The 19,143-nt window shown below is 40.7% G+C and overlaps 1 protein-coding gene across 1 annotated transcript in view; it reads left to right on the forward strand.

Moving 5' to 3' along the window:
• The first annotated feature begins 2,536 nt into the window (after window positions 1-2,536).
• The window catches only part of ARID2 (AT-rich interaction domain 2), a 91,315-nt gene continuing 74,708 nt past the window's right edge, over window positions 2,537-19,143 (forward strand). The window contains exons 1-3 of the mRNA XM_010413609.3: window positions 2,537-3,517; window positions 3,678-3,771; window positions 4,894-4,991. Coding sequence (XP_010411911.1) covers window positions 3,426-3,517; window positions 3,678-3,771; window positions 4,894-4,991 — 284 coding nt within the window. The 5' untranslated portion in view covers window positions 2,537-3,425. The remainder of the gene's footprint in view (window positions 3,518-3,677; window positions 3,772-4,893; window positions 4,992-19,143) is intronic.

The raw sequence follows: 19,143 nt of genomic DNA on the forward strand, positions 1-19,143 counted from the left end.
AGTAATTATTACCAAGCTGGCATCGCAAGATCAGAGTCCAAGAGACATTTTGTACCTTGGTGCTGGATAATGTTACTTGAAGCATCAGCCTAATAGCCGGTTTATTCATAAGGCACGCACTAAAATGAAACAAACAGTAATTAAGTGCTGAGAGTGACCTAGTTAGCTACACAAGGAGCTCGATCGTCCTGTCATTCATTACAGGTTCGCCGGAATCCGACAGGAACGGTCCCGTCCGCCCGGGCAGCGCGGGGCGCAGCGACCCCCGCGCGGGCAGCCCCGGACTCCGGCCCGGTGCCGCCAGCCGCTCCCGCAGCCCCGAGGTCTCCGGGAGCTGCGCCCCGGCGAGAGCAGCGCCAAGGCCGCCTGCCTTGGCCTTCGCCTTCCCCTCCCCCGCGCCGCAGCTCCGGCAGCTCCGCGCTGCAGCCTCTGACTCGCTCGCTGCTCGCGTCCCCCTTCACCTCCCTCTCCTCCCTCCCCCAACGCGCGCGCTCGAGAATCTCCTCTCGGCGGCGGGAGGGCGGTGAAATCCTCCGCTCTCCTCCCTCCGCGCTCCGTAACGCGAACGAGCCGCCGCCTTCTGTTCCTCAGCCTCGGCCAAGTCGGCGTTTGTTGACAGGCTCTGCCGGGCACAAAATGGGGCTGCCGCTTCCATGGGCGCCGCCATTTTGTGAGGAGCCTCCGCGCTCCCTGCAGCAGCCGCAGCCTCAGTCGCGGCGGCCGCGGCAGCCCAAGCGCCCCGGAGCGGCGGCCGGGGTCTGTGTAATGGTTGAATAAAGTGACCCCGTCTAGGGAATCCCCGGCTGACAGTTACGTAAGGGACCGTGCGCAATTGCTGTGCATAGCATGGAAACCCACCTAGCCCTGCTACGCAACTTGCCTGTCCTCCCCTCTGCCTCCCGCTCCCCTCACAGAGCGCCCGGGCGAGCGGTGACTCACCTCTGCCGACCGCCCCTCGCGGACGGGAGACCCCCTGCTTTTAAGGAATTTCTAAGGCATGATTAAAAACCACCGCCCTCCCGTGAAGGGAGGTTTGGCTGTGTGTCTAAAAGAGCGATTTAGCCCCCCAGTCGCTTGTTTTAAACCTCTCTGATTTGTATTATCCTGGCTTTGGCAGTCTTACGCATACTGTAGCTGAAATAGCAGAAGCTCAGTGTCAGAGACAGGAGCTGCAGACCAAGATCTGTAGGTCTAATTTTAGGGGAAGGGTGGGGGGGAGAAAGCTCTTAATGCTACAGTGAATTAGACACTATGCATTTCATAGTCTGAAATCCTCACACCACCTCTCTATCCACACAGAGAGGGCAACTTTCAGTACAGAGTATTAATTTGAAACTCGGGTATTTCTCTGTCCTTCCCCCCCAAACCATGAACCCAGGGCAAATCTTGCATTGTTGTATCTGTCTCTGTATTTAAGCTGAAACAGCATGCAAGTCAAAAGGAAAAAATACTCTTTGAAAAATAAAATTTTGTTTTCTGAAGTTAGTCCATGGAATAGAAAGGAATTGCAGTTTTCCTTCTTTAAGTGTTCACTGGGGGCCATCGTGTGCCATTGATTCTAAAACACAGCTCCTTACTGACAGCTCCTTACTGACTTTAGTGAGTTCTGCTTAAAAAAATCCCCAAGCCTGTAGGCCTGATCTCGTTTTGGATTTCAATGTACTGGTTGTGAGGGGCAAATGTTCCTTCAGTCTCTTAAACTGCAGCAGGCACTCACCTGCAGCTGTTTGCATGCCAGGGAAGGAAAAATGCCCAGCTGGGCACCACTTGCTTTACCCGAGGAGCAAAGGTTTGATGGAAGGCATGCTTCATCCCATGGGCCCTTTCTTGCTCCTGTTTACCCCAAGTGGCACCAAGCTCTACTATGGTCAGCGTGCAGGTCTTGTCCTGGGTTTCCATGTGGAAAACACGTCAGGAGGTGAGTGTTTACAAACACTGCGCACACAACAGGCAGAGGGGAAGCGGCTTGCAGTGCCACTGGGGGCTGCTGCCCATCCAGAGTGAGGGCCAAGACCTTCCTCCTCCATTAATTTTGTGCTGCATGTTCCATTCGTCAATATACAGAAATATATGGGCGGTTTAGATTGCATACAGCAGTCTTGAGGCACTTAGATTACAGGCCATAGTATCTAAAGAGACAGAAGGAAAAAAAAAATACTCATGGAGTGACCCCGAGCTCAGGCTCCTACTGACAAACCTCTCTAGGGTACCTCCAGCTCGGGGGAGCGCTCGGCATTCTTCTTTGGGGAGTTTTAAATCCCTCATGCCTCGAAATGAGGGGTTCCTGCTGCCCCCCCCGCCCCCGCCGTGCCATCCGGGGCGACTTCCTGCCCTTGGAAACACCTCGGCCCAGGGGACTCGGAAAGTTTTCCGAAAGTCCACATCCCACCAGTGCCCCCTTCGGTTGTTGTTTTCTCTCCCCTTGAACTCAGGGCGTTGGGTTTAGTCCAATTAAAAAATTCGTCCCCGCTTTCCAAATCCACCTTTCCCGCCCCCCCGCCCCCCCCCCCCCCCCCGCCGGCAGCCAGCGGAGAGAGGCCGGTCGGCGCGAGCCTGGCACGGGAGGGCCCCGCACCGGCCCCGCGCCCCGGAACAGCCGGTAGTAGCCGTTTTTTTCCTCCCTCTTCTCCCTCTCCCTCGCCTCTTTCCGCCCGGCTTTGTGTGAAGTTTGCGGCACATTGCAGATGAGCCCTTAGCGGCGAGAGGAGCCTATTGTTCCCCGCCAGGAACTGCTTGCTGGGGCTGTGCTGGCTTTTGCCTTTGGAGCTGCCTCCTGCAGTACCTGAACCGGCCTCCGGGGCCCGCTGTGTCGCGCTCTCGTCCAGGCAGAAGCACGGCGGCCTCAGATCTTTTTGTCTGAGCGAGAAGAGAAGTGAATCCCGCTGCCGCCGCCACCGCCGCCGCCGCCGTAGCTGTACAGTGTGTGTGTGTAAGGGAGCGAGCGAGGGAGCGAGCGAGCGAGGGAGGGAGATCGCATGGAGCCGCGGCTGTAACACACACACACTGTCAATACCTCACTCCGGCTCCCCCCCCCGCCCCACCACAACAGTAACCCAATTCATTGTGTGATCCAGCAGCACCATGTTGAGTCTCATGTGCAGGCTGGATCGGCTGGGTTTGTGGTGCTGAGAGAGGCAGCAGCCGCGGGAGGAGGAATTACTGAGAGGTGCCCCTCTCCCTCCCTGCCTCTTCGCCCGTGTGTTGTGTGGAGACAGGACTCGCAATTACCACACTCTCGGGGCTCCCTTATTCCTTTTAAACTTTTTTTTAAACAAGCCCCTCTCCATGGCTGATCCCCGGCCGAGCACGGGCACCTGGGTCTCCTAAAGACAAGGAGGAGCCGGGGATTGTTGTTGTTGTTGTCGGCCGTTTTTTTTTTTTTTAATTGGATTTTTTTTTCTACGAGAACCTTTTTTATTACAAAAATGGCAAATTCGACGGGTAAAAACCACGCAGACCAGCGGAGAAAGGGACTCGCTTTCCTGGACGAGCTGCGGCAGTTTCACCACAGCAGAGGGTGAGGAAAATGGGGAGATGGAACGGGAGGGGGGGAGGCTTTTAAACCGACCAGATCCAACTTCCAGCCCCTTCCCTGAAGGACACGGCAGCCCCAGCGAGGGGAGAAAAGGGGGCAGAGCTGACAAGTTGTGGTGTTTTGTGTGTATCTCCTTTGGCAGGTCTCCTTTTAAGAAGATCCCTGTGGTGGGTGGGAAGGAGCTGGATCTTCACGCTCTCTATACCAGAGTCACCACTTTAGGCGGATTTGGGAAGGTGAGTGGAAGTTTTAATTTGGGTTTCCCTCCCACTAACCTCTTCCCAAAAGTCTCCTCTGACCCCCGGGGGTGGCGGGGGGAGCCGGGGTGGCCGGGAACCGTCCTATTTAAAGCCGGTTAGAGAAGGTGGGGGGTGGAAGGAGGAAGCGAGCAGACAGGCAGGTTGGTGGCTCGGCCTTGTCGGCGAAGCGATGAAGGGGGACCCGGGGGTACGGCGCGCACCCCACTCCTGCCTCCTTCGCCTCCGCCGGACCCCCTCGCCCCTGCCCCCCTCCCGCGGGAAGGCGAGGGGGGAGCAGGGAGCTGCTGGGCGGCGAGAGGAGGCTTCTTTCGGCTGTGGTGGCAGCTCTGTGCGTGTCTCTCTTGCAGAGGGAGAGACAGAGGAGAGAGTCTGAGTGCAGTTTTAGTGCAACTCAAAATTAGCGGGCATGTTTAACATCGATAATCGGCACGGAGCATGGGCTAGGGAACGATCCTCGCAGCCGGGGGGGGCCGGGCGCTGCCCTCCGAGCCCTTCCCGGAGAAAAATAACAAAAGGGGCACCCAAGACGGTGTGTAATCAAATAGCCATCTTTAGGCTTCAAGGCTGGGGACAGAAATGTAGGCCTCAAAAGAAAGGCCTCTCTGTGTCTATGGATCTGCGTTGGGGGGACCCCCCCGGGCCGGCGCCCCCGCGCCCCGCAGCCCAGGGGGCGCCCCCGCCAGCACTTCCCTGCATTATTTTAAACTTCTTTGGGTTTTTAACGGACCGCGTTAGGATTTAAAAGGGGGCGACAGAGGGACTCCGGATTGGTTATTGTCCAGGCAGTAAAAACAAAAACAAACAAACCCCAAAACAATACCACCCCTCCCGGCCGTTCCCCCCGAAAAAAAATAATGTGTATGTTAAAAAATAAATGCAGTAGAAGACCCCTGAGAAGCAGGATTATTCCCGAAAGGGGAATTCTACCGACTGTCAGTAAAATATATAGTCCTAAATCCCATATACATTCATGTTTGTTTCTTTTTATATATTTATCTATTTGCTTCATGGCAGCCTGTGTTTTTTTTGTGATGTTCGCTGTCAGCAGCATGTTTACGTGTACGTTGTGTATCTCGGCCTGTGTGTTGTTTTTGACAGGTATCAGAGAAGAATCAGTGGGGAGAAATTGTAGAGGAGTTTAACTTTCCCAGAAGTTGTTCTAACGCTGCCTTCGCTTTAAAACAGTATTACTTGCGGTGAGTGCTATCAAGCTGTTGCAGTAGTATTTTTGAGTGCGGGATTATATTTAGTTTTCAGTGTGTACAATAATAAAAATATCCCTACTCTTTTAAAATGCTGTAAAATGAAGCAGAAAAAACTTGTAATTCCTTTCCCGTCTGGGGCAGTGATCAGTTAAAGGTGATTCTGTTTTGTAGTTATTTTTGTCTTCCATCTGCAAGCCTTAAACTTTGAAGGGATCCCAAGTACACAAACAATGTATGTCAGAGGCCATTTTTTCTGATTGTTTTAAAATGACTGTACTAAAGGACTGTTACTAAGAGATCATGTTATTGTAGTTACAAAAACTTAGGTTAGTATTTGGAGCACTGAAATATGTTGATATATGTAAATTTGTTTACTGCTTAGTGGGGTCAGACGTTGAATAAAAATGCATCTGCAGGAAGGTAGACTGCTTTGCACAAATTATATTGTTATCAATTACTAGGAGCATATATTATTGTTTTCTATTTTAGAGTGCAAAGAGCTAAGTAATTTTTTTGTTACTTGTAAAACAGTAAATTTCTGCAGATTTTAAAAATAGGATTGCATTCCTTGGAAATTACATAGATTATTTTTTTGTGATACAGGTTATTTTTCCTTTTGGCATGGAGTTCATACTGAATATTTTAGATTACTGTGTGTGGTACTATTCAGTTACTAGATTATGGTTTTTTTAATTAATTTTTATTAAGTTTGGGTGATTATTCTTTGTGGGAAAGATTTTTAAATTAATGTGTATGTAGTTGTTTTAAGTGCTATATATATGGATACTTATATTTCATTTAGAATAAAGTTATATGTATGTTGGTTAAAGAATGTAATTTCCTGTTTCTGAAATAAATGTGATATTTTTTCATCACAGTTAATGGTAATGTAGATGTGCAATATATACAAAATAAGTATGGGCTTTTGGATTTCTGTTTTGGTGAGCTGAGTACAAACAAGCTTTATCTGTCTCTAGTTTGGCCTTCTGAATTAGGAAATGCAGTAATTGTACAGGTGCACTTTCTATTGGTTGTCCTAGATTGACTTCCAGCTTGAAGCTGTAGAGTTCATAGCACAGTGGAGCAGTTACTGAGTTACAGTGATGTCTGGAAAACCTTAGTCAGATATTTGTAGTTACTGAAATTTGGGGTTTTTTTTTGGTGGTGGCATATGATTGCTTTAAGATCCAGGTTAAGAAAAGAAACTACCATTGTTAATAGCTTTAGCAAAGTTTATGATTGGTGGCAGGCCTAGAAATTAAGTGGAAAGCTTGCTTTAGGATATCCTTCCCTCTTGGTGTTTGTTTTTTTTTTTTTCCTTTCCTACATAGTATTGAGATAGTGTTGCTGAAGATTTGTCACATCATAGAAAGCAGTTTTTTCCTTCTTGAGTTTTTCTGTTGGACCAGGTAATTTGTTATTTGACTAGATTTTACACATAATTTGCAAAATGATAGTGTTTTGGGTTTTACCCTTTTTTTCTATTTCCATATTTTGTAAGTGTTTGAATGGCCTAACTTTTTACAGTAGAAGATTGTATGTCATTTCTGTTTTCATGTGTATTTTGAAAGCCATTATATGCTGTGACAGTTAACACAATTAATGTTAATTTAGCCTTCTAATGACTATTAATTTTTAATAAGGTATTACTTTTTAAATTAAAATCAGACATACAAAAATTTTATTTTTATTATTGGCATACTGGTATTGACATTATTTAAAATACAGTTGTTGAATACATATATAATTGGTTACATATAAATAATTTAAAGGGTTTTTGTTTATTATGAATTTAGGAAAAAAGTTGATAAATGGTTAAGATGAAGAATCTTTAAAAATTCCTTATCATAGTGTCTGTGATTAGGTCATTCTGAAATAAACGATCAAGGTTGCTGGCTTTGAGGTGGACTGGTTTTTAGCAGTCATTTTGGGTTTTGTTTGGTTTTGTTTCTTCTTAATTGCTGCTTTACTCACTGTTGCTCCTCACATAATCTAAGTTGGATGTGGTCACCTTCCATGTGCAGTAATAAGATTGTATGTACACATGTTTCTCTGCTAGGTTAACATTTGTTTAGCTTTAACCTAGAAGGTGTAAGGGGGACAGTATTTGGTTCTAGGGAAAGAAAAAAATGCTCTAATGATAAATTTGTTAAAAGGGTCTAGCTTGTCGGTGTTGAAGAACATAATCTGAGGTTTCTTATAAGGCCAGATTTTCATGAACTGCTGAGCAATTACTCTTGGAAAAAAAAAAGTATGTCTTGTGAACCTCAAGTATGACTATAATCTTGGCCTCACTACTGTAATGACTTTCCAAGCAAAGCTAGACAAATTGAGGCCTATCAACTTCTATTTCAGTTTTCATCCAGTCATGTGTAATGTGTACTGTAAAGTAGGGATCTGCATGGCAGATGGAGACCCTGTTGAATTCAGAGGGATTCAGTGGTGTCCACCTATATGAATATGTTTGCAGATTCAGATTTGGGATGGTTTGTGATAAAAGTTGCTTCTTTCTATGAAACATCTGGCATAGTGTGTTGACCGAGATAAGATCTCAAGCTACATGGACCACTTGCTTGTTTTGCTGTGTTGCCACTAATGATGCTGTTATTTTTGCTTAAAATTATTATGTAGACAAATTAGAAAGTTGATTTATTTGTGTGAGGTCAGTAGTCCTGTTGGCTTGATCAAACTGAATGTTTTGCAAAACAGTCATTGGGTTATGGTTTTTCTAAGCAGTTCTTGAGGTGTGTATTTTTGGTTAAGTAACTTTTTCATTTGACTGTTTTGGAACTTTGCTGTGTCTCTTTGGGAATGTATGTTAGGCTTCACTAAATAAGTGAATTGTTTAAACTTGTGATACAATTCTGATAGGTTTTATGATAGGTGATAGTTGAATACATGATAGTACCCTATCTGCCCCTTCTCCCTTGCATTGCCCTCCCTTTTCTCTCACTGGAAAAAGTAACTTATAATAGGAAAAGTCTGAACCATTCAAACTTAGTGCCTGTGTTGCTTTGAGCTGTCTGACAGGTGAAGTAATTTATGCACTGTGGTTCTTAGTGAGCAGTCAAAAGCCACAGTGCTGATAACCATTGATAGACTGTACTTGTTAATGTAGTTCTGTAAGATTTTACAGCAACAGAGAGTGTAATTCCCTTGGATGTAGTGCAAATTGGATGTTTCATCTCAATTGAGGTGAATTAGTAAAGCATTTTCTAAATGCTTCTCGAAAAATTATTTTATAATGTTAATGAAAATATTTTAGTATGAGGTAATACATGTAAACATCAGTAATGTGGACATACTTTTATGTTTTTGTTGGTAAACATACAGTAGGTAAAAAGCTAACATGGAATATAGCCTGTTTTTAATCTTATTGGTTGATTAGGTTACAGTCCTACAAAGAATTGGGCCAATGTGACCTCATGTGCTGGTATAAGGTTCTGTTGGTTTTCATGGGAGTGTAAGCGATACATTTATTTATGTTGTGGATCTTCATCTATTTTGGGGAAGTGAGAGACCTTGTAAACTTAAATGTGTGAATGAAGTATGCCTAACTGAACTGAAAATCAGTTTGCTTTTTAAAGTTATTTATCTATAGTAAGATAAATTATATGAAAGAACTAGCTGTAAGGTCAAATAAGTTTGCCTTAGTTCTGCCGAGAATTCCTGAAAGGTGGGCAGCACGTGCATATTGTAAGCTTTTGGCAAAGGCAGTAGTAATTAGCTAATAATAGTTTAAGGTGAATAAGAATATGCTGTTGTAAATATTGGAGAGTTAAGGGGAAGTCAAATAGAGAGGAAGGAGGTCAGTTCATAGATGAGAAGTTGCATAAAGTTATTATTAAGACAAGCCATTATGCTGAATTTCCTGAAATTCCATATATAGTAGGATGAAAAACAGTGAGCAGTTAAAAATCAGAACCATATGAAGCAGTTATTGATGACAAATAGAGGGGGTTCTTGAAAGATCTGAAGATATTTATAAGTCATTTGATCTTCAAGATGCCTCTAAGAAATTGCACAATAGTACTGATTTCTTTAAAAAATCAAATGAAGGGGAAAAAACCCCATGATCTTAAGAACTAGATAAAAGGGATTCTGTTCTTAGTAATGTATTGGCAAAAATATCAGGGAAACAATAATACGAAGCCTGGAATTTTCTAACCGAGAATTACTTTAAGAGAGGTTTTTTGTTATTCTTGCTTAGTGTTTAAAATTAGGATCTGATACTGCAACAGCATCTGTACACAGTTCAGTGAGTATGGAGAAGTACAGGATTGGCTTGTTTGCCAGATCTGGTTGCAGATTCAAGGCCCAGTAAATGAATAGAAAGTTGTAGCTATAGTAAAATATTACATATTTTTCAAAATTCAAATACATCTCAAAATCTCTTGTTAAGAAATTACGTATATATATGGATAGTCATCTTAATGAAATATTGAATGAAAGACCATAAACAAAAATAGAAGTATAAAGAATAGATTTGGTGAGTCACAGCAGTTTTAGGTGCTAAAAGAGTATCATCAGTGCTTACATATGCATGTAGTAATACAAGTTTAGCCATTTTAGGTATATTTAGTGTCTGCCTTGCTTAACTTCATGAGAGGTTGAATACTACGCTTGCAGCATTAGCAGGCAGTGATAGAAGAGTTAAACACAGGGCAGAAAAGAAAAGGTAATCTAAAGAAATTAGGCACATTGTTGGAAAGTACAAATGAAAAATGCAAAGCTAAAACAGTCGAGGGCCCGTAATCCAAAACAGGTATTCATTGTGAGGGAATAACCTGGAAAGCAGTATTGCTGAAAAAGGTATAGGAGTGATAACATGGGCGTGATAATTCTGTCAGTTGTGTGCACCCAACTCCCTTTCATATAAAAGGGATTTGTGCATACTTCGACAGGAAGGACAGGTCCCAATTTGCAATATGATACATAGACTTTGTAAAATTCAGAACGAGTTTAGGTTGCATCCACAGTGGCACTGAGCAAACATTAGACAAATGGGAGGTGGATTTTTGTACAAGATTATGGGACTCTCTTTGGAGTACTGTTTTACTTCAGAGCCTTTGCAACAGGTGGGGTAACTTAAGAGAAACTTACAGAAGAGCAACAAAATGTTGAGAAGGCTGAAGGGACTAATTGATAAAAAAAAAAAAAAAAAAAGACCTGATAAGTATATATGTTTTGCTTGGCTCACTTAATAGTGTGAGAAGGGAAAAGGATATCTTCCAAGCATTTTGAAGGGCCTAAATAGTTAAAAGGGAGGTATTTTAAATAAAAGAAGATGTTGTGTTAATGTGTAAGCTGAGATAAAACTGAAGGAGAAAATTCAGAGCAGACAGCAGCACAAAACCCCCCAAGATATACCTGAACACCTTCTGGTATGAATAGTATGCCAGGCAGAGTACGGGGGAACCCCCACACCAGGCACTAACCTGGCCAGAACACCAATACATGTGCAACAGGTAATGAGCCAGGAACGGCAGAGAAAGAGACCGCCTGACCGTACAGGTTTGGTCCATCCTTGAGTAATGCCATAAAGAAGGCTATCATCTTGCATAGCTATGGACTTGACTTAGTGGAATCTTTTGCACTTAATTTTGTCCCAAATCCTGCAGTCAGTGGCAGGACAGGAAACAAATACATGGATGACATTTTTATGATTTCTTCTTAAAATTTTCTTTTCCCCCCTCAAGACAAAAATTGTAATGTGTGTTTCAGTTGGATGTCTGAGGCCTTTCTTTTAAAGTCTGAAGTGAGTATTTTACATAGTTGAAGGGGGAATTTTGTTTGTGTTGTACTGAATCATACAGGTAACATACAATCAAGACTAGTGACTGTTCATGCCATTAAGCTTTATTTAGGAAAATTAAATATGTTAGTTGTTAAAATCGTAGAATGTCTCTCAAGAGATGTAACTTAATTGGATGGATGTTGTCTTGTCAAGGTTGCTGGGAATCTGCTCAGAGGAAAACAGAAGTTTTATAATACAACATTTGCATTAGGACTCATCTGAGGAGAGCAAGCAGCAGGTGAAAGGGGACATAGCTACCTTAAAATTGCTCTTTGTTAAAGTTATGCTGTGATACCAGTTTACTGTTAAGATGAGTTTGGCCTCTATCAGAGTTTCTCAGCTTTTCCTTCAGAGACTGAACTCCATTTTATTGCTGGAAAATATAGTGAAAATTAGTGCGATGAACATTAATATATTTTCCTGATCATTTTCTGCAAACTTTTTGTAGAAATTACCTAAGTTGCTGCTGTTACACTGAAATATATTGGATTATTTGGGGAGGGGCAGATGTTGTTCTTCAGTTTTAATACAGAATTCTGACTGTTTAACTTGAAAGCTTATCTGAGCAGATGTCAGAACTAATAATCTGCAAAGAGCAAGTTTCTGGCAACACTGTAATAACTGTGGTGACTTCTAGGACCTACTTAATCTTCTAAGAATTGGTGGAAACTTCTATTTAAGACCATTTTCTATTCTTTAACTGAAACAGTATTTAAATGAATTTATGCCTTAAAATTATTAATATTTGTTGTAATGTCTTAGGTTTGAATGAATGCTAAGCATATTACAACACCATCAAGAATGCATATGGAATGCAGGCGTATTCTTTCCTTGTGAAACGGAATAAGCCTGGGCTAAGAAAAGTTGTTTGGCTTGGTTTTGGTTGGTTTTTCATTTGTTTAATTTTATTCTGGAGCTAGTAGGCTTTAATTACCTTGCTTATTTGCAGTTAAACCTCAATAGATAAGACTTTCATACTCTTTTTTTTTTCCCTTTCTTTTTAACCCTTTCCCCACTTTTCCCAATAGTGAAATAGAGAAATATAATTTGTTCATTTTTACAGATGAGGTACTAGAGGTACACAGAGGTTCAGACTTCTACTTTGAGAGTGCATGTCAAATAAAGAATGAAACCCAAATACAGTAAAGAAGATTATTTTTAAAATAACGCTAGAATCCAGTTCTGACAGGAAAATTTCTTCATTTTGAGCCTTGGTTAAACTATCCATAAAAGGAGGCTACTATTACTGTCTTTTAAAATTCATCTTTAATCAGTAGCTGAGAAATCCTGTTTTATTTTTCAAACGGTGCTAATGTTATGTTCTGTGAACTGGAGAACTGAAAACTAAATATGTAAGATCATGAGAATGAGCTGTTTGTGTTTTGTTTTGCTGTGTTTTGTTTTAAAATGCTTTTTCAGAGTGTCGGAGTGGTGTTTTACAGCTTAAATGGGACTGCTTGGAGTAACTGTAGTATCAGTCCACATTATTACAGGACAACACAGTTCACAGAGGGGATTGGGTATAGGCCGGAGATCCCATCACGTGGTCTTGTTTCTGGTTACCAGTCTGATACATATTGATTCTGTGGCCTTAGTTAAATCATTTGTAATCTTTTTATTTATATTTATAAAGTGGCTATACTGATGTTTGTTTACCTATCTCAAAGAGAAGTGTGAGACTGTGAGCTCTTTAATGCAGGTTTGTGTCTCTTCATGCTTCTATGTCATATCTTAAATATTTGAAAATAAATATAAATTAGGAAAGTAAAACTATTTGTAAGGTTGTTTGCCCTCTACAGTGTTGAGAAGCAGAAAATACAGCACAGATGAGAGGAAGAACAATCTTTATTCCTTAAGGAATAAATAAACTTGGGATACCTAAGCAGAGAAATATTGAAACGGTTGAAAGAAAGAAGCTTATCTTAAGGAAGGATAATAAAACAGCAAGATGGTACCCAGAATAGTGATCCTAGGCTTTGCCTGAAGTACTAGATTAGTGAGCTAGATATCACATCTCAAATACAGTCTCCTTGGAGCAACAAGTTCAAGTCTTAAGTAGACCTGAATTACATTTTAAGCAATAAGGTAGTGAAGCTGAGTACTCCACTTTTTGTTTTCCTTTCTTTAAACTGAATGTGCATGCATTTATTTTAACTCCAGATAAATTGTAGCAAGGCAGCTATGCTCCAAGAGAGATCCCATATAATAGAGTTATAATAGAGTGCAGTTTTGTTGAATGATGCACTGGAGCATGTTTGTCTGTAAGACTGAACTGTCTTCATACTATTTTCTATTGGTGTGGGAGGAGCAACTGTTGATTATTAGTCTTTCAGAATAATTTATGGTGTTACTTGTCAATCCATACCTGCTTAAGAAACATAAAAATCTTGTAAAGTAAGGCAGTCATTCTGTTTCAGAGACCTTTTCTCTCAGAGTTTGGTGAACTTTTGACATGGTTGCTGGAGTTTAGATGAACCATACTTGTGGCTGGCTGCATGTGTTTCTCCATTGTTACAGGCTGTGACATCTGCTGGTTGGCCTCTGCCTCCCAGTCCAAAGGTTGCTATGCTTCCATGATAAACCAGAGATTCTCAGGTCTGTAAATCACCAAATCATATTACTAACTTCGAGTAGCTCTGTTCTAGTTCTTTGAAGTGCTGTAAATATCTGTATTACTGGAATGTAATGTATTGGGGGAACTTTACGTTTGGGGTACATCCCAGGGGCTTAATTAACCTAAATTAAACTAGTTTATTCTGGGGGTAAATCTAGCATGTTTTGAGTATATTACTAATTATTATGGCGTAAGATAGATGTAGAACTATGTGTATGGGTTTGTTTGCTTTTTAAATCTATATATTAGAAGAAAACTTGTAGAAATACACTTAGGAACAGTTCTTCCCTTACCTAGTTTTTTTTGGTCAGGAGTGTGCACTTTCTAGTGACCTCCATGAAATGATGTAGAATCCAGGTACTGGCCTGGTAAACAGTGCCATGTTACAGAATTCACAGACATCCTCTGTAATTTTGGGGGGATAGTATAGCTTTGAAGTGTTGTAGATTACAGAGCTGTTTCTTGGATGGTTTTCACTTCCCAATACCGTCTATGAAACCCCAGAAAAATTAAAATTTCTAACAGTACATGTTCATATAATGCTACAGTTATACAGTAAATACCTGAAAAAATCAGGAATTGCCTCATGTAAGTCTGAATGTGCAACTGTAACTGTGTTTCTAGAGAATATTCTTTACAGTAGAGCCTTGTGCTCTCCGTGAGAAATGGGAATAAATTCCATGGCAGTATCAATCTATTGTATCAATGTACACATAATTCTGACTCATTGTTCAATGGGGTAATTGATTAATCTCAATATTAGTTATTTCTAAAGAGGTTTTGAGTTTGCTTTCTGGGCATCTGTTCTCCACTGTCTTGTCTTCCATGGTGTTACCCACGTGGGCTAATTGAGAAATCCTTTCTTTTGCTTGTGGACTGAGGGATATTCACTGTTGCGATACTGTTTATCCTGGCTGTGTAGCTCATGGGTCTTTCTGTCTCTCGTTCTCTGCTAATCATCATCTTCTCAATCTTTTGACTACAGGCCATAATTCATTTTCTGCTCCTTGTCCCCTTGATGTCTGTACCATTGACTGCACATGGGATATTTACTGTAATCAAATGGATTTCTAATTGTAAGAAAATTGAAGGAAAAAAAGGATGTATGCAGGTAAAAGGGCAAGAGGACAAAGCACTAAATGTCAGATGCCTAGCAACAGTAAAATACTGAATTTTACAGCAAAACACTAATAGATTCTGTGGTAGCTGAAAAACAAATTCTGCAGCTATGGGCATGCAGCATTCACAGGATCCAGATGAACCTATAAAGGGTATTTCACACACCTGAAAAATGTGTTTTAAGGTACTCTGCAGGACCTAGTCAGGCATTGCAGCACTGGGTACGTTTTACTTGTTCTTCCAAGGTCATTTTTGTAATTCTAGGGCATAGAAATACAATTTTTTTTATTTTTATTTTTTGGGGGGGCGTTGGGGTGGAATATTGCTTCTGAGCATAGGTATGTGCAAAGGCTGCTCCCTGTAGTGAAAGCTTGCGTGTACTACCGTACAGCTTGGGTTACTTTTAGTAAGTGGGGTTTTTGGGTATTTTTTTTCCCCCCAAATGCTTCAGATTATTGTGTTTCCTTCCAACTTTGCTGAACTTGTTATCATGTTTAATGCCATGTGCTTCTCTGTTTATGTAACATGAAGTTATTTATTAGAAAGGTGATATGTTAGTCAATGCATATGATATCATAGTAAAAATGTAAAAGGTTAGAAAATCAAAATACAATACTTGGTGCCAATGATTTAATCATGTTTAGTGTTGTTTCATTAATATGTCCTGTAGTCAATATGCTGTTGTTGGTGAAATGTAATTACATTCCTAGAAAGGTGGTAGATAAATACAATGTTTTTTTCTACTTAGATTTTTATGTTACCAGTGTACAAATCTCATTTTTCTGTAGTAGCTTTCATTCTCCTAATAAGCAGTTTTAATTATACTGTAAACAGGATTAGTCCAGCTGTTGAAGAAAGTGCTTCTTAAGATCAAAAGAAAGGTGACTTAAAAATGTTCTACTGTTCTGCATGTAACACTAAACAAACACCCAGCTTTCCTAAGCATACTGATACTTTTCTGTATGGCTGTTTGTGTGCCATAAATTTATGTGCCTGTTGGAAAGCCAAAATATTTTGCTAGTTTTATGGTGATTTGATGCTTCTGTAGGTTTGCTGTAAGAGTTGTGTTTGTCGACTTTTGACCATGTTGAATTGTCTCTAGATTTGCTTAGGTAGAATTCACGCCTCTTTGGGTTTGGCCTGAAATTGGTGGTATCCTGTGTCAGTCCTGCAGTGCACTTGTAAAGGTCATGTGTGTAACATCTGGATCATGTATATTAACAAAGAATGTGCCTGCTTTAGCAAGGATAGAAAGTAAACCAGTGAAGTCAATAAAGATACTTCAAAAACCAGGATACTGAAATTGGTGTAAAGAGTGTTTATTAATTGTTTTCAGGAGGTCTTTCTGTGTAAGCAAAAGTTGCAACTTTGGCAGTTGTTACCTTTTTTAAGGGTTTATGAAAGTTAAAGATTTTGTTCTTTATATGAGTAAACTAATTGAAGCTTGTTTTTCTTGGTGGGGAAAGTCAGCTGCTTAAGTAAGGAAAACAAAAAGCTGTCACCATTATTTCTTGTTTTCAGAAACTTATCAAAGAATTTACTTATTTCTCTTGTGTTTTCAGTGGTATAGTGTAATCCCTAGTATTGCTCATTTCCGGTATCCACATTATCAAAATAAATATGACTAAAACAATTTTACATTGTGGAAATAATGGTGGAAAGTTATAGTGTAATGGACACAAGAGAAATATCATTGTTCCCATATCATATAACATACAGTAACAATATAAATGTGTGGGATTGTGGACCTGATTGCTTTACTGGATGAATCTTTAAAAGGTGCCCAAGACAGGATTCTACTGTAGAAGGGCACCAGGGGGAAGTGACCCCCTTGTCCTTTTCCTCAAGGCTTTTCTTGGCTCAGATGGCATGTGTTTGCTATGGTTTGTGGCTTCAGAGACTTCATGTATTTCTTGACTTAGCAGCTGCCCATTGCAAAGACATTAATCTGCTGAGCAGGCAGCCAGCTGATGCAGCTGTGCAGCTTTGAGGATGTAAGGTGCGCAGGTACTGCTGGGTTGGTGGCCTGGCAGGAGACACTTGTACTCTGAATAGTTAGGTACCCAGCCAGAGGCATGTGCCAACTCTGCCGCCAGCTGGGCCAGATAAAACATGGCTGCTTCTCAGTCACCTGTAGGCCAAGAGAGAGGAAAGACAAGCTGTTTGGAGGTATTTTAATGAGAGCAGGAGAGGAGACCTTTTGTGCATAGGTAGTTGAATTGCAAACGGAAGAAATACGGATGTTGAGTGAGCTGGATGCATTCATGCACTGGGTCACGAGACAGGAATGGGAATTTTGGAGAGACCACTGTTTGTAAAGGCAGACGGGGTAGATACCATAGAAGGAAAAGGAGGGGTTATGTAATCAAATGCTGATAAGTTTAATAGCCAACTCCCTAATTTAAATTGTTCATTGGATATTAATTGACTTGTCACCCAGATGTTGGGTCGCTGCTGAGTGAAGACTGGCATTTGTAAAGTACTGAGTTGCACCATCTGCTTCTCTACAGTGAGGATCTGATTTATTGGTACAAACCTTAGAGTGGTTCTTCTGTGTCTTTGCTTGCACTACCAGTGCTGCATGTGCAGAATTAATTTTTGTTGTTAGTTTATATTTTTCATTAACACTGAATTTACCTTTTTCATTTTGGTTTAAAAAAAATCTACCATCATCACAATTACTGTTACTTTTATCCTTATATTAAAATATCATAAAGGCATAAAATTGCATGTAATCAAATAAAGGATTTTATCTGTTCCTTAAATAGCTTGCAGGGAGAAAGGTCTCATCTTGGAGAATATTTTTTTGTGGGCATTGCTGCACTTAAGAAATCTAAGAAGGTTACTGTAGAACAGTGAGAATTTCTTCAAATGCTGTTGTCACTTTGAGAAGATTAGAAATGTCTGTGTATACTTCATTTTGTATATTGATTATATAAGAAGTGCATACATTTTATTCTATACTTAGAGAGAGAGAGAGCATATACAAGTCTGGATGTCAGCTTAAGTTTGGGATAGATTGCATAGATTTCTTGTCCCACTTCTAATGCTGCATATATGTTAAGAATGAATTTTCAACAAGAGAAAAAGATTTAATGGAGCGAACATTCAAAAATTCTAACCATATTTTTATACCTACCAACACAAAGGTTTAGAGACCAAGTTTGGATCTCACAGGTGGATGTAGGTGCGAGGTACACCTGTTTCTTTTTGACATTTCTTGATCATACGTGATACAAAACTGTTGCCTGTCCTGGGCCTTAGGCTTATGCAATTTGGAAAGATAGCTTTTAAACTCAATCTTCCCTAAGCAAAATATATAAAATGGCTGTTGTTTAAGACTACTCCAAGTTATGGCATGTAAGTTGATCTGATCAAAACAATTAGTGAGTAGAGGGCAGGTGAATTAGTCAAAGATGTAGACAAACTGTATTTTTCATGCAACTCCACGATTTCTACTATATTAGACAGATACTATCATCCAGCTACATAGCTTTTGATTCTGCTATGATTGGAATTTCTTTGGAATTGGATTGGAATAGTTATTAATTGCTATTTTTTGCTAAAGATAATGTAGATTAGTGTTTAACAATAGTGCTTATTACCACTCTGTTTTGAACTGCCAGCCACACTTACATTCCCAGAGAATAAAAGTGACACATTACTTAAAAGGGGTACATAATCTCCTTTCTCTACCCCTTGTCCTACCTCAGTGCATAGAGGAAGGTAGAAAGAGCATAGGTCATCATTCTTGCGTGCTTATGTACATCAGAAATTATTGCTGTTATCTTAAATAGCAGCTTGTGGTATCCCTTTTCAAGCAGCCAGTCCTGCTGTCGCTTGAGTGGCTGCTGTGCTGTTGGCGTTGGCCCCCAGTAGTGATATGGCTATGGCTAGTGATAAAAGCTCTGCTTTTAGGGTTGTGGTAGTGGTGAGGACTTGGCTTGTTTTTAATCGTGGAGACCTGCATCAGGGTTCCATTGCTGCTAGAGAGAGAAGCTAGCAGATTCTAGTCTTAAATTGCTTATTACTGCTGTTGTTTATTTAATTGTTTACTTTTAATCAAGTTTTGTAAGTTATTTATATGGCCTTGTGGTTAATCTTCTGTAAAGAAAGGGGTTTTTTCTTTGCCTGCCTTTTAAGTTTCTGGAGGCTGCCACTCTTATGTGGGGAAGTCCCATTATAGACTAAGCAGGAAGAAGAATAAGAGAATATAGATTAATACATGTCTAATATTTAGACATGTATTAATTATATATTTTTTTTCACACCTTTTTAACTAGGTTTTGCTGTAGTAGATTAAGTCTTGTTGCTTAAGTAACTTTCAGGGCTTAACAATTTTCTTGTCTCCTTGGAATTTTTTTACAAATGGAGATAAACAGGAGATTTGGCATCAGTGTAATGAGAATTACAGTGATGAATTAGTAATTCATTGATGAGATTGAATTAGTAAAAACTTCAGAAAGCATCAGAGTAGTATGTATGCGGATACTAAATGAGGAAGAGAGAGAAAGATCAGAGGATCTTAGTGAGCTTTAAAATGGAGGTACATGATGGTGACAGAGGTGGTTATTTCTCTGGTACTTTCAAGAAAGATGGGTAGGAATGTTTTG

The sequence above is a fragment of the Corvus cornix genome, chromosome 1A (genome assembly GCF_000738735.6).
Source record: "Corvus cornix cornix isolate S_Up_H32 chromosome 1A, ASM73873v5, whole genome shotgun sequence".
Lineage (NCBI taxonomy): Eukaryota > Metazoa > Chordata > Aves > Passeriformes > Corvidae > Corvus > Corvus cornix.